A 14,454-nucleotide genomic window follows, 5' to 3' on the forward strand; every position below is an offset into this window, starting at 1 on the left:
TGCCACTTACCCCCCCCCCCCCCCTCAACCTAAATGTAAGGCGTGAGGAGGTCTGTTTCACTGTATCTGAAGAAGTGCACCTGCACACAAAAGCTGATACCCAGAATTAAACTTTGTTGGTCTTCAGGGTGCCGCTGGACTCAAACGTTGTTCTGTTTCTGAATCGACTACTTCAAACGAGTGATCACTATGACAAACCTCACTGTAAAGGCCCCTGCTATTTCAGTTGTGATAGCTGCTACTAACTAGGGATATTCCTACCCTTCCAAGCCCGAAAAGAGGACATAAGAACATAAGAGACGCCAATGTTGGATCAGGCCAAAGGCCCATCCAGTCCAACATTCTGTCACACAGTGGCCAGAAATACCAGGTGCCATCAGGAGGTCCAGCAGTGGGGCCAGGACACTATTTCCCCCCCCACCCAGGCACAAAGAATACAGAGCATCACTTGCCCCAGACGAAGAGCTCCTATCTATACCTTGTGGCTAATAGCCACTGATGGACCTCTGCTCCATATGCTTATCTAATTCCCTTTTGAAGCCGTCCATGCTTGTAGCCGCCACCACCTCCTGTGGCAGTGAATTCCAAGTGTTAATCACTCTTTGGGTGAAGAGGGACTTCCTTTTATCCGTTCTAACCTGACCGCTCAGCAATTCCATGGAGTGCCCACAAGTTCTTGTCTTGTAAGAAAGGGAGAAAAGTACTTCTTTCTCTACCTGCTCTATCCCATGCATAATCTTATAAACCTCGATCATGTCACCCCTCAGCCGTTGTTTCTCCAGGCTAAAGAGCCCCAAGCGCTTTAACCTTTCTTCATTGTTTTTTTTTTTTAAAGCCCAAAAGAGGACAGACACCAAATAAAGAGGACGTGTCCTTTAAAACGAGGACATCGAGTAGCCCTATTTAACATCATGCTTTTGAAACTCCCTGCTGTGCCTTCCAGCTGTTTGACTCAGGCCTGTTCCGTAGGTAGGGTAAAGAAGGTGGTCCAGTCCTAAGGTGCTGGAGGGGATCGCACCGCTTGAGTGTAAGAAACCACTTAGCAGTAATCCTGTAAGAACAGTTGTTATACCAAATAGCTAAATTACTTTTTTTCCCCTTGCAGTGGTTAGAAATCTTGCCAAAAATATGTCCCCAAAAGGGGTGTTTGTTGGCTCTGTACTCTGCTGTGTGGGCCTTCCCCGGAGCGAACCTGAACGTCCCCTTTTCAAGTGTCTCAGCATCAGGTGTTTGGAGAAGGAACAAACTTTGAGTCCAGCGGCACCTTTAAGACCAACTAAGTTTAATTCTGGGTATCAGCTTTTGTGTGCGGGCACACTTCTTCAGATACAGTGAAACAGAGGCATAGCCTGGGTCCATTTGACTTTGGCAGCAGCGTGCTTGAAATTAAGTGAGGAGACCTTGCCCAGGTAGGTGAACAGAAAAGCAAATCAATGAATGTGTGTCAACTCGAAGGTAAACCTTGAATGTGAGATTCCTATATAGGATTTGTTCCTGAGGAAAGACCAGAGGTCTGAAACACTTAAATATCCGGAATAAGTGTTGAAAGAGAGATTTGAATTTGGAGCAGACGGCTTTTGAGAACACAAAAGACTGTTAGAAGGATATTGACTGAGACAGTTTGGAGCAGACTGCTGTGTGTAATTTTATTGACCTTTGCATATTTTCTATGAAGGAATAAGTGGTTGTTTTTCATTACCAGACACTACATGATGTTATGGCTTTAATCTAGTCTCCTTTGTCATTGTATTATTCCGTGGGCATCTAGCACACATCTGTATATATCTTTCCTTACCAGACAGTGTGGTAGAATGCCATAGAATCCATCCTCCAAAGCAGCCATTTTCTCCATGGGAATGGATCTCTGTCGCCTGGAGACGGCTTGTAATTCTGGGAGATCTCCAGGCCATATCTGGAGGTTGGCAACCCTATCCCCGCACAGGCCACTTTTCCAAATTGCACCCCCCGTGGTGCAGTGTTCCCTCTAAGCTGAGTTCCTGTGAGCTAGCTCAGTTGTTTAGCCTCCAGCTCACCCGTTTTTTGTCTTAGCTCAGGAAGGGTGGCTCCGGAGCAAACTGATTTATGCAGTAGCCAGATCACCTGCTCAGAACTTTAAACTCAGTAGCTCACAAAGTAGAATTTTCGCTCACGGGACTGCATAGCTTTGAGGGAGCATTGCTCTGCACTGTTTTTTAAGACGTTTGCCAGAGCCCCTGGACTCAAACTTTCCTCAGTTGCTTCAGACCAACACGGCTACCCCGCCTGAATCTCTTTGGAGCCGGGTTCCTCTCGGAGCAGTTAGGGTTGTGAATGAAGGGAGGTCACTTTGGAAACTCCTCTCTCGGCAGGGACGATCCACACCATCGCCAAGCTGACCAAGACCTGCGCCCTCCGCCTCACAGTGGACAAACTCTACTTCATCCTGAGCGACAAAGTGGCCAATGGAGGGGTGGGCCTGTGGTGTGAGCTCAGCCAGGTGAGAGCCGCAGGGGAAGGAGCCGGGTCTGGAGACGCCATTTTGTTTCTCCCCCCCCCTGGAACTAGAGACAGGAGCTCACTCCATCATGCGGCACCCGGGTCTCGAACTGCTGAACTACTGACCTTCCACAGCCTGCAGTTCAGCGTCTTAACCACTTAAGCCACTGTAGCAAGTCTCAAAAGGCTTTAGATCACATATTGCAGGATTTGTCAAGAAATAACTTAATTATGGCAGGAGTAATTGCTAGGGACTTACAAAAAACACTTCCTGTTATTCCACAAGGAATGAAAGCTGATGAGTTACAGGCCTCCATCAGATCATCATACATTTGGAATAGTGTGCTGTCCCGCGCCGAGTTCTACGATGCCCTACAACACAGAACGAGGTTTGGGGGGAGTATGTGGGGAGCGGGGCGATGCTGGTCGGAGTCCCCCACAAGGCAAGAGAGGGCGGGCTCGAGGGAGAGACAGAGGACCCCTACCGTTCCATCTCAATGTTCACGCCGGGGTTATAGATCAGATCGGGACCGCTACACCACATCCCGAGACTTCAGGAGTTAAAAGGGATAAAGACAGACAGACAATGAGATTAGAGAAAACACATGTATTAGAGAAACAGATGAGGAGCTTGGAGGATAGATAGCACCTGGGAAGAAGGGAAGGTGAAAACAGTTGATTGTAACTGACAATAAAAGAAGGAAACTGTGAACACCGAGGAGGATGGAGAGCAGAGAGAACGAAGCACAGAGAGAAGGGCGGTATGCTGCTCAGAGCGAAGTTTGGAGTGTGCTGAAACACCCAATGCGCTCGGTCTGAGGTGTTGGTTTCCGGATTTAGAGAATCCTCACAACGGCGACCGGTTCCACGGCGTCTAGCAGGGAGCAGGATCTTGACAGAGTCGCAGAGTGGTGTACAATCTCCCCTCCCTTCCCCTCCCCGCAACAGACACCCCGTGAGGTCGGTGGGGCTGAGAGAGCTCTCCCGAGGACTGCCCTCGAGAGAACAGCTCTGGGAGAATTTGTGACTGACCCAAGGTCACACACCGGCCGCTGCAGGTGGAGGAGTGGGGAATCGAACCCGGTTCTCCCAGATTAGAGTCCGCGTCCGTAACCACTACGCCAAACTAACTACCAAAGCACCGTCCTCTGCACTGCTTTGCAAGTTGCTCCCCCCCCCCCCGGTTGCTTTGCCGAAGAGAACTAGTGGTGTGGTGTTCAAAATGGAAGGGGTGGGTGTAATACAGAGCGAGTTCTCGGCCAAGGGGAGATTTGCTTTGGAGGCTGGCCCTCAGCTAAGAGGCATGAGTTGCTTCATCAGCCGAGAGTCCACTTCACCCAGGACTATAACTTCCTGTTCTGACAGAAGCTCTTCAAGGTCGGAGGCAGGGATCTTTCTGTCCTGCCCCTTTTTGGCCCTTGAACAAGAGACGCCAAAGACGGAACTGGAGACCCGAAGCTAGAGAGCCAGGGTGGCGGAGTGGTTAAAGGGCTGGATTAGGATCTGGGAGACCCCAGTTCACATTCCCATTCAGCTGGGCCCTTTACTCTCGCAGCACCTTGCCTACCTCGCAGGGTTGTTGTGGGGATGGGAGAAACCTGTATGCTGCCTTGACCTCAGAGGAAGAAGAAGAGAAGAGATTGGATTTATACCCCACCCTTCACTCAGAGACTCAGAGCAGCTTACAAATTCCCTTTCCTTCCCCTCCCCACAACAGACACCCTGTGAGGTAGGTGGGGCTGAGAGAGCTCTCCCGAGAACTGCCCTTGAGAGAACAGCTCTGAGAGAACTTGTGACTGACCCAAGGTCACACCAGCAGCTGCATGTGGAGGAGTGGGGAATCAAACCCGGTTCTATCACATTAGAATCCACACTCATAACCAGTACACCAAACTGGAAGCGAGTGATAAATGTTTGTCAGATGGTTAGTTTGCTTGAGCACGTGATCCGTTGTTAAGAAGAAGAAGAAGAGATTGGGTTACTACCCCGCCCTTCACTTGGAGTCTCAGAGCGGCTTACAAACTCCTTCCCCTTCCCCTCCCCACAACAGACACCCTGGGAGGTAGGGGGGGCTGAGAGAGCTCTGACAGAAACTGCTCTTTTTCAAGAACAGCTGTGCCAGAGCTTGTGACTGACCCAAGGTCACATCAGCAGGTGCAAGTGGAGGAGTGGGGAATCAAACCCGGTTCTCCCAGATTAGAGTCCGCGCACTTAACCACTACACCAAACTGGCTCACCAAACTGTTAAGATGTGTCCTCTCCTTTGCTGCCTTAATTCTTATCCATTACACTATGCCAGCACAAAACACGCATTGGCCCTTTGGAATGACAGACAGCTAATGTGTGCAGTTTGATTAGCCGTCTTTCAAGCTGTGCAGCAATCTTTAGGAAGTATGGGTATTTGGAACAAAAAAGTCCTTTCGCGTGCAAGGCTGGTGGGTGACCGGGCAGCAATAAGTAGGCACACAAATAGAGTTAGTCTTTTGTCCTTCAAGTATGGTGGTTGTTGACCTTGTTTGATGGCGAGATAGTTGGTCCATTCCAGACATAGGTAAGGGCGTGCAAATCCCACTGAGAAGGAGGAGTAGGGTTCCCACCCTCCAGGTGGGGCCTGGGGATCTCCTGCTTCTACAACTGATCTCATGCTGACAGAGATCAGCTCCCCTGGAGAAAATGGCTGCCTTGAAGGGTGGACTCTGTGGCCTTGTACCATGCTGAGGCCCCTCCCCAAACCACGCCCTCTCCCAGATCCTCCCCCCAAAGTCTCCAGGTGTTTTTCAGCCCAGACCTGGCAACCCTCATGAGGAGACATGTTGGCAGGGTAATTAACACAGCAACAGTGCACAACCTGATTCAAGAGTAGAGAAAGGAACTAATGTACTTGATAGGAAAGAGAAGAGACAGAGACAGGTTGATAACGACATCTTCGGCTGAGAGAGAGAAGGGAGACTGAGTGTGGCGCTTCCGAGGAGAAGGGGGAAATTGCCCTAAGAGTAGCAATCTGGAGACAAACAAGGAATGACAGTTAACAGGAGAAAGAAGGTGCAGTCCTCACTCTCCTATCCAGGGGTCATTTCGTAGAAAAAGAGCTAGGGGGACTTATTAGCATAACTCATTAGCATATGTCACACCCCCTGACATCACCGGAAGTGTGTCCTCCCCACAGCCGGCGGCGACCTCCAGCGGGCACCAGCAGGGAGCTCCAGGCCCCGCCCTCCCGCACCTCACCCGGGGGGATGCCGTCCCCCCGCGTCCCCCCCAAAATGACCCCTGCTCCTATCTAATTGTCTTTCTGCTGCCCCCTTCAGGGTCTTCTTCTTTGTGCACCGGAATTTGCCATTTCCAACATAATTTATCTGAATTACAGACCATCACCTTTACTTGTTGATGATGCTAGCCCTCTTTTCTCCAGCGGAACTCGCTTTGTCAAGGGACGGAGGCCTTCAGCAGTTGGTTTGCACCCAGTGTTCTTCGTGCCGTAATTCCCTCTCCCCCCTTTGTCATTTTAGGGGAACTTCTTTGACGAGTTCCAGATGGAAGGGGTAGCCGCCGAACACAATGAGATTTATTTGGAGCTGACGCCCGAAAACCTCGCCAGAGCCTTAAAGACGGCCCAGAACGCCAAGGCCGTGAAAATCAAGTTGACGAACAAGCACTGCCCCTGCCTCACGCTCGCTGTGGAGCTGGTAAGGGGACTAGAAACCCACCCGAATCGTTGTCCCGCCTCAGTCTAATCTTTTGTCCTTGTGTTCTGTGTGCCCGTCTTCTCCTCTTTTAAAATTGTAACCGTTATATCCGACCACTGAGAACAAGCCGTTACAAACGCGAGTCTCACCAATGAAAATTCACAATTTTGAGGGGAGGGAGAATGGGGCGAGGACCTTGAAGGATCCGTACAGGCTACCTTGTTGGGCTTTAGTTTAGTAATCCGCCTCGAGTCCCTGAGAAAGGGGGACTATAAAAAACGTAAAAAAAATAAATGAATAGTTTTTGTCACTCCACCAACAGCACTGGTTCATAACTTTCAAACTTAATGAACATTTTTTTCAAAATATATTTTTTATTTTAAACTTTTTGAGGGAATACAGAATTTAAAAAGGGGTAAGGGGAAAGGAGATGCGGTGGCTCAAGTGGTTAAGACGCTGAACTGCAGGCTGTGGAAGGTCAGTAGTTCAGCAGCTCGAGACCCGAGTGTGCCGCATGACGGAGTGAGCTCCCGTCTCTAGTTCTAGCACCTGCCAACCTAGCAGTTCGAAAGCAAGAAATTGCAAGTAGATAAATAGGTACCACTTCGGTGGGAAGGTAACAGCGTTCCGTGCGCCTTGGTGTTTAGTCATGCCAGCCACATGACCACGGAAACGTCTTCGGACAGCGCTGGCTCTTCGGCTTTGAAACGGAGATGAGCACCACAACCCTAGAGTCGGATTCGACTGGCTTTCGAGCAAGGGAACCTTTACCTGAAAGAATAAAAGGTAACATTACCAAAACATAGTATAAAGGGCTCTTTTTTCCCAAATACAAAGGACAATCCTTGATTCAAATACTTGATTTTTAAGGAAAATTATAAAGCATTATAACTTAAAAAAAACGCTAACAACCTACTCATCATTCTACCATTTTCTCTTAATATATTGACATTTTTATCCTATCTTATCAGTGGGAGGGCTTCTAGTGTCCTGGCCCCACTGCTGGACCTCCTGATGGCACCTGGTGTTTTTGGCCACTGTGTGATGGAGTGTCGGACTGGATCCAACATTGGCTTCCCTTATGTTCTTCTTATGTTCTCATGTTCTTACCTTATCATTTATAGGATAAACCATGAATAACAGTTTGTTAAAATTAATGAACATTTTGGAAGGTCTACCCTTGGCCCATTTCACTACCCTTTTTCCTAGGGGCTCTTAGCTAAGCATTCCCAAAGGGCTTCCAGACCACTTCCTCAGATTTCAGTTTCTCAGCAGTGGTCCGGATGTATTCCGAGGACTTGCCAGGATCTTTGTGAATAGCTATCAAGGAGACCAGGAATGTTGCAGTTTGGAGGAGAACAGAAGAGAAGCCAATGTTGGATCAGGTCAATGGCCCATCCAGTCCAACACTCCGTCACACAGTGGCCAAAAATACCACTTGCCATTATGAGGTCCACCAGCAGGGCCAGAACTCCAGAAGCCCTCCCACTGTTGCCCCCCAAGCACCAGGAATATAGAGCATCACTGCCCCAGACATAGTGTTCCATCTATTTTGTTGTTGTCCCTCTATACGTTATGGCTAATAGCTACTGATGGACCCCTGCTCCATCTAGTGGCACAATTTAGAGGCAATACCAGTTCCCTTCTCCTTGTCCTGGTTATTCTTTTCCTGATATCTGAATTGGCGTACCTTTGTGACTGCTCTGCCTGTAAACATTTATTTGCAAACCCATTTTTAGAGCTTGGTTTCCTGCCATAGTTTGGAAGCAAGGCATTAACCTTATCATTATCAATCTGGCACCACAGTACACTATCAGTAGCAAAAATTTCAAGGTGGAGGAGAGAATTACTTGCGCCTGCAGCAATGCCGTGTTTTTCAATTTCAGTTGAAGTCATTGTTAATCATGAGTAGGAAGTGGAACCAGCTGCTCTGTTGGTAATTTCTCAAAATGTTTAATCGTATGCATGAATAAATGGTTGCAGGCTATGTTCCGAAGCCTCTAACTTGCCAAGCCATCGATTCATACAGGAGGCAAGGCCTTACCCAGCGTGTCCCAGCCTGTGCATCGATTCCTGGCGGTATCTTAGTGGAGTACAGTGGCACTGCTGAAAAACAGACAGCTCATTCAGGGATTGAGAATAAAAAGGCCCCTATTGTAATGCCCCTGCATAGTTCTATGGTGCAGCCTCCCTTGGAATACTGTGTGCAGTTCTGGTCACCATATCTCCAAAAGGACACGGCAGAGCTGGGGAAAGTACTTAGGAGGGCGACCCAGATAATTAGGGGGTTGGAGCACCCTTCCCTAGGAGGGAAGGCGGAAGAGTCTCCGGGACTTTTCAGTTGAGAAAAGAGGGGACACATGATAGAGATTTATAAATTTTTCCATGGGGTGGAGAGAGTGTTGGATCCCCAAGCATCGAGAATAAATCCACGTTTCCAAGAAAAGCAAAATTTATTTCAAAGCGTTGAAGACATACTCAAACACGTTCTTTGTTAGAACTGGGGATACACAGTTAGGGCAAGCATAATAAAGGAACTTCAAATAGATACAGGTCCAATGAATAGCTTTCCCGCTGGCGGGCTAATGAAACGGTTGCGCGCCCAGTAAATAATAACGGTGATAGGGGACAACCCTGTCTGGTGCCTTTCTGTACCTTGAAGCTATCTGTCAGTTCTTTGTTTACATTCAGTTTAGCTCTTTGTTCAGAATAGATAGCTTCAATGCAATTTCTGAAGTGTTGTCCCACTTCTATTTTTTCCATCATTTGCAGCATAAACTTCCAGTTAAGATTGTCAAATGCCTTTTCGGCATCGATAAATAAAAAAGCTACTTCTTGTTCAGGGTGTTTCTCATAATATTCAATTGCGTCCATTACTATTCTTACATTGTCTCTGATCTGTCTCTTTGGTAAAAAACCAGCTTGGTCTTCTGAAATCACTGTTTGTAAATAGTTTTTCACCCTCTCTGCAATAATTTTTGCAAAAATCTTGTAATCATTATTCAAAAGAGAAATTGGCCTATAGTTTTTCACATTCGTTGGTTCTTGTCCTTCCTTTGGTATTAATGAAATAATTGCTTCTTTCCAAGAGTCTGGCACCTTCTTACTCTCACGTATATCGTTGGATAAAGCTTCCATGACCGGAACAATTTCTTCTTTCATTTTTTTATAAAACTTTGCGGTAAATCCGTCCGGTCCTGGCGCCTTCCCCAACTTCGCTTCTTCAATTGCCTTCCTCACTTCTTCTTTTTGAATTTGGCCATTCAGTAATTCCTGAAATTCGTTGCTTATTTTAAGTAACGGAACCTTGTCCAAATATTTTTTAATCTTCTCAAGATCTGTTCTATTTGCTTGGAATAATTTAGCATAATACTTGAAGAAACTTCTCTTTATGCCAGTAGGGTCAACGAATTCTTTTCCTTCTTCTATTATTTTGGTTATCATTCTTCTTTCTTTTCTAGCCTTAAGTTGCCACGCTAAAAATTTCCCCGGTTTATTTGCCCCTTCAAAAGATTTTTGCTGTAGCCTCTTTAAATTCCAATAGAGCTCCTGGTTTAAAGTTTCATTCAGTTGTTCTTTCAACAACTGTAATTCTCGAATAATCTTCTTTTTCCCTGGTTTCTTCTTTAATTCTTTTTCTTTTTGTGATATTTTTTCCAACACTACTGTTTGTTTTTGAAATTTTTCCTTCTTTTGCTTCGCATTTTGAGAGATGAGAATCCCTCTCATCACTGCTTTATACGCATCCCACACCACCTGAATTGGGGTCTCTTTATTCAGATTTTGTTGGAAAAATTGCTTTGTTTCTTCCTTTAACATTTCAGTTACATCTTTTTTATCCAACAAATCTTCATTAATTCTCCAAAGAAAGGATTTGTTCCTTTCTATAGAAGTCCACAAAACAGGGTTGTGGTCGGAATTACATCTTGGCAAAATTTCAATTTTATGTGTTTTCATTGACAATTCTTCTGACATCCAAATCATATCAATTCTGGAAAAAGAGCAATGTCTATTGGAATAAAAAGTAAAATCCTTCTGCGTCGGGTTCCATTTCCTCCATACATCCTCTAGTTTTTCCTGCTTGACTATTTCAAAAAAGTTCTTTGGCAATTTTCCACTAATTTCGTTGCCTTTTTGTGATCTTCTATCCAAACGGTCCACAGTTCCGTTAAAATCTCCGACCAAAATGACTTGTTCATAGGTTTGTCCTTGTAGATGTTCAGTTAAGTCCTTAAAGAATTTTTCTTTTGCTCCATTGGGTGCGTATAGATTGATCACCAATGTCTTTTTCTGTTGGATCAAAACTTCCACACCCACATATCTTCCATCCAAGTCTTTAAAAATTTCTTTAGGTTGTAAATCCTTTTTCACATATGTCACAACTCCTTTTTTCTTGTTTGAGGCCGAAGAATAAAATTCTAATCCAAATTTGACATTTTTTAAATATTTAGTATCGGAATTTCTAATATGAGTTTCTTGCAAGCATATCACATTACAGTTTTGTTTTTGTATCCAATGATTGATTCTTTTTCTCTTATTTGGTGAATTTAGTCCATTCACATTCCATGACAACAATTTGTAATCCATTGTAAATTTTAAGTTAAATTTCTCCAAAGGCATCTAAATTGTCTGCCTTAAATTTATATAAGTCCGTCACCGATCTGATCTGGACCCTCCCACTTTTGTAAGTAAAGGATAAGCCTTGTGGAATCTCCCATCTGTATCTGATATTCAAGGTCTTCAGTTTGTCAGCCAGAGGTTTATACCTTTTTCTATCTTGCAATACTGCTCGTGGGAGCTCTCTCATCACCATGATCTTGTTCCCTTCAATTTCGAACGGGACGGTAAATTGTTTCTTAAAGATGTCTTCTGTTGTTGCTCTTGTTACAAATTGTACAATTACATCCCTTGGTAAATTTTTCTTTTCCGCAATTCTGGAGTTCACTCTGTATATCAAATCAAAATCTGCTTCCATTGTTCCCTCTTCCTCTTCCAAGTACAAAGTGATCGCTTTTATCATTTCCTCTCTTATGTTTTCATTCTCTTTTTCTTTGATACCTCTAAATCTCAAATGAGTTTGCATTCTTCTGAACTCCATCATTGTTTCAGATCTCCTAAATTGCTGAGTCAAAGAATCCTGTTTCTCTTCCAATTGTTGCATTTTTTCCTCTGTCTCTGTAGTTTTGGTTGCACTAGCCTGTATTTCTTTTCTGACTCCATCTAATTCTTGCTTGATTGAAGTAATTTCTGTTGTAACCAATTCTTTTAATGCTGCTACATTTTTCTCCTGGGCTTCTTCAATTTGTTTCAAGTGTATCTGAGTTTGCTTTGCCATTTGCTCTTCCAGTTGCTGCTCCATATGTTTTTCTTGCACCCCCAACCTTTTCTCAATCTGCTCACCCATGGCCTGAATCGCCTCCATCATTCTTTTCTCCATCAATTCCATGGCTGCATACAATTCTTTCTTATCCTTCTCCCTCTCTTTTGACATTTTAGGGGTTGATGTTGAGCCTGTCCTTGGTCTCACAACTGGTTGAACGTCAGGGTCAGAATTGGTTCGTTTCGGTGCCCTTCTGGTCTCCGTTTTGGCGATTTCTCTGCGGTGCGCAAACTTACACAACAAGTTGTTTCTTCTAGAAGATAAGCTTTCGATTGTCCAAATGCGTCTATTTGCGCTTACAAAAATCTTCTAAAAGGTCTTTAAAAATCAAATTAAGTTAAAGTCCTCCTCAAAATGTCGGGCGCAACTTCTCTATGGTAATTAGGGATAGAGTAGGTCGGTTTGGCGTTCTGCAGGTCCCGTCTGTTCGCATACACTCACATCCGGTCCTGCAGCTGAAAGTCCCCAGCATAGCATCGACCTTCTTTATTGCACACACACACTGTCTCGGCATTTTCAGTGAGTTATCTACTACGACGCCAAGATCTCTCTCTTGATCAGTCTCTGCCAGTTCAGACCCCATCAAGAACTTTTAAGACCGAATGCATTCAGAGTGAAACATATCTCGCCCATTAAGATTAATGAGATTTACATTGCTTAACATTGGATGGATTGTGCCCTAAGTTTTGGGTTTTCTTTTCCTTTTTACAATTTTAAATAGGATGTGCTGGAAGCTGTTATTATATTGGGATAGTACAACCACCCTCACATTGACTGGGTAAACATGTGCTCAAGTCATGCTGTAGAAATTAGATTCCTAGACATCATAAAGGACTGTGCACTGGATCTGTTGGTCACAGAGCCAACCAGAGGAGTAGTGATCTTAGACTTGGTTCTGAGTGGGTGTCAAGACCTGGTGAGAATTGTAAAGGTTGTTATACCAGTTGGGAACAGTTACTACAATGCTATTAATTTCAGCATTCAGGTCAATGGAAAGTTACCTCTAAAGTCCAAAATTGTCACATTTGAAAGGGAGCACTTTACAAAAATGAGTGGAATGCTAAAAAGGAATCTGAAGGGGAAACACAAGAGAGTCATATCCCTAGAGGATGCTTGGAGGCTATTTAAAACTACAATAATTGAAGCCCAAATAGAATTAATTTCACAGGTGAGTAAAGGCAGTACCAAACTGAAAAGAAGGCCTGTGTGGTTAACAACACAAGTCAAGGAAGCTATAAAAACTAAGAGGCTTCTTTTTAAAAGTGGAAGGTCTGCCACAGTGAATTGAACAGGAGGGACAACAGCCTCGGGGGGGTGTGTGTGTCAAGAATTAGGCTTGCAAAAAGAAATTTTAAGGAGCAGATTGCTAAAAGCATCAAGATAAACAATAAACGTTTTATTTATTTATTTATTTAGGCATTTTTACCCCGCCCTCCCCGCGAGCGGGCTCAGGGCGGCTTTTAAAATATATCCAGAGCAGGAAACCAGCCAGAGAAGCAGTGGGGCTTTTGGATGACAGAGGAATCAAGGGATTGCTACAGGAAGATGGGGAGATGGCAGAGAAGCTCAATGACATTTTTGCTTCTGTGTTTACTGTGGAAAGTGTGGGGTGCATACCCATGCAACATCCGCTATTTTTAAGATGAGAGTCTGAAGAACTGAACCAAATTAATGTGACCGGAGATGAAGTTCTAGACCTACTAGGGAAATTAAAAACTTATAAGTCTCCTGGTCCTGATGGCATACACCCAAAAGTTCTTAAGGAACTCAGATGTCAGAGTGTTGATCTACTAACCCGTATATGTAGCCTATCACTAAATCCAGTTGCTGTACCAGAACATTGGAGAGTAGCAAATGTTACACCCATTTTAAAAAGAATCCAGAAGAGAACCAGGAAATTACAGGCCCGTCAGCCTAATGTCTATTGCAGGCAAATTAGTAGAAACTGTAATCAAAGATAGAATTATGTTGTTGAAGGCTTTCATGGCCGGAATTAATTAGTTGCTGTAGATTTTCCGGGTTGTGTGGCCGTGGTCTTGGCCTTGTAGAACCTGACGTTTCCCCAGTAACTGTGACTGGCATCCTCAGAGGTATAACACAGAAAGATGGAGTACTCTGTGTCAAGGTTTTGTTAGAAACCTTTGATAGAATTGTTACGCACACAGAGGGACAAAGACTGCTAAAGGGAAAACAGCATGGATTCCACAAAGGGAAGTCCTGCCTCACCAACCCTTTGGAGTTCTTTGAGTAAATGAACAAGCATGTAGTTAATGGTGACCTTGTAGACCTTATATACCTAGGGTTGCCAAGTCGAAAAATCTCTTTACCGGGGGAGTTTTCCCTCAGATGACCGTGGCCCCACCCCCAGCATGCCCGGCGTCATAACGTCACTTCCTGGTGACGCGCACGCCGGGGTGGGGTTCCCCCCCGGGGCCCGATCCGCCGGCAGCGGGGAACGGGCCTCTGGGGCAGGGGTTTCCCCGCCCCCCGGGGGGACTTGGCAAGCCTATATATACCTGGACTTTCAAAAGGCTTCTGACAAGGTAACAAAAACTCTTGAGTAAATTTAGCAGTCATGGGATAAGAGAACAAGTTCTCCTATGGATTAAAAACTGATTAAATGACAGGAAGCAAAGATTAGGAATCAATGGATAGTTCTTACAATGGAGGGAAGTAAGCAGTGGAGTCCCACAAGGATCAGTATTCAGGCCAGTACTATTTAATTTATTCACAGATGATCTGGAACTGGCGGTGAGTAGTGTAGTGGCCAAGTTTGCGGATGACACAACATTTTTCAGGATGGTGAAAACAAAGGCTGGGCAAAGAGAAATTTTCCTCCCTTTCCCCAAATACTGGAACCTGAGGGCATCCAATGAAGCTGAAGGTAGGTTCAGGACGGACAAGAGGAAATAT

General features: G+C 45.1%; 1 protein-coding gene across 1 annotated transcript in view; it reads left to right on the plus strand.

The window, feature by feature from the left end:
* Positions 1 to 6,391, plus strand: part of LOC107110693 (checkpoint protein HUS1-like) — a 7,900-nt gene extending 1,509 nt beyond the window's left edge. The window contains exons 2-3 of the mRNA XM_015411492.1: positions 2,349 to 2,476; positions 5,985 to 6,391. Coding sequence (XP_015266978.1) covers positions 2,349 to 2,476; positions 5,985 to 6,209 — 353 coding nt within the window. The 3' untranslated portion in view covers positions 6,210 to 6,391. The remainder of the gene's footprint in view (positions 1 to 2,348; positions 2,477 to 5,984) is intronic.
* The last annotated feature ends 8,063 nt before the right edge of the window (positions 6,392 to 14,454 follow it).

The sequence above is a fragment of the Gekko japonicus genome, unplaced genomic scaffold (assembly GCF_001447785.1).
Source record: "Gekko japonicus isolate JY-2015 unplaced genomic scaffold, Gekko_japonicus_V1.1 scaffold5073, whole genome shotgun sequence".
Lineage (NCBI taxonomy): Eukaryota > Metazoa > Chordata > Lepidosauria > Squamata > Gekkonidae > Gekko > Gekko japonicus.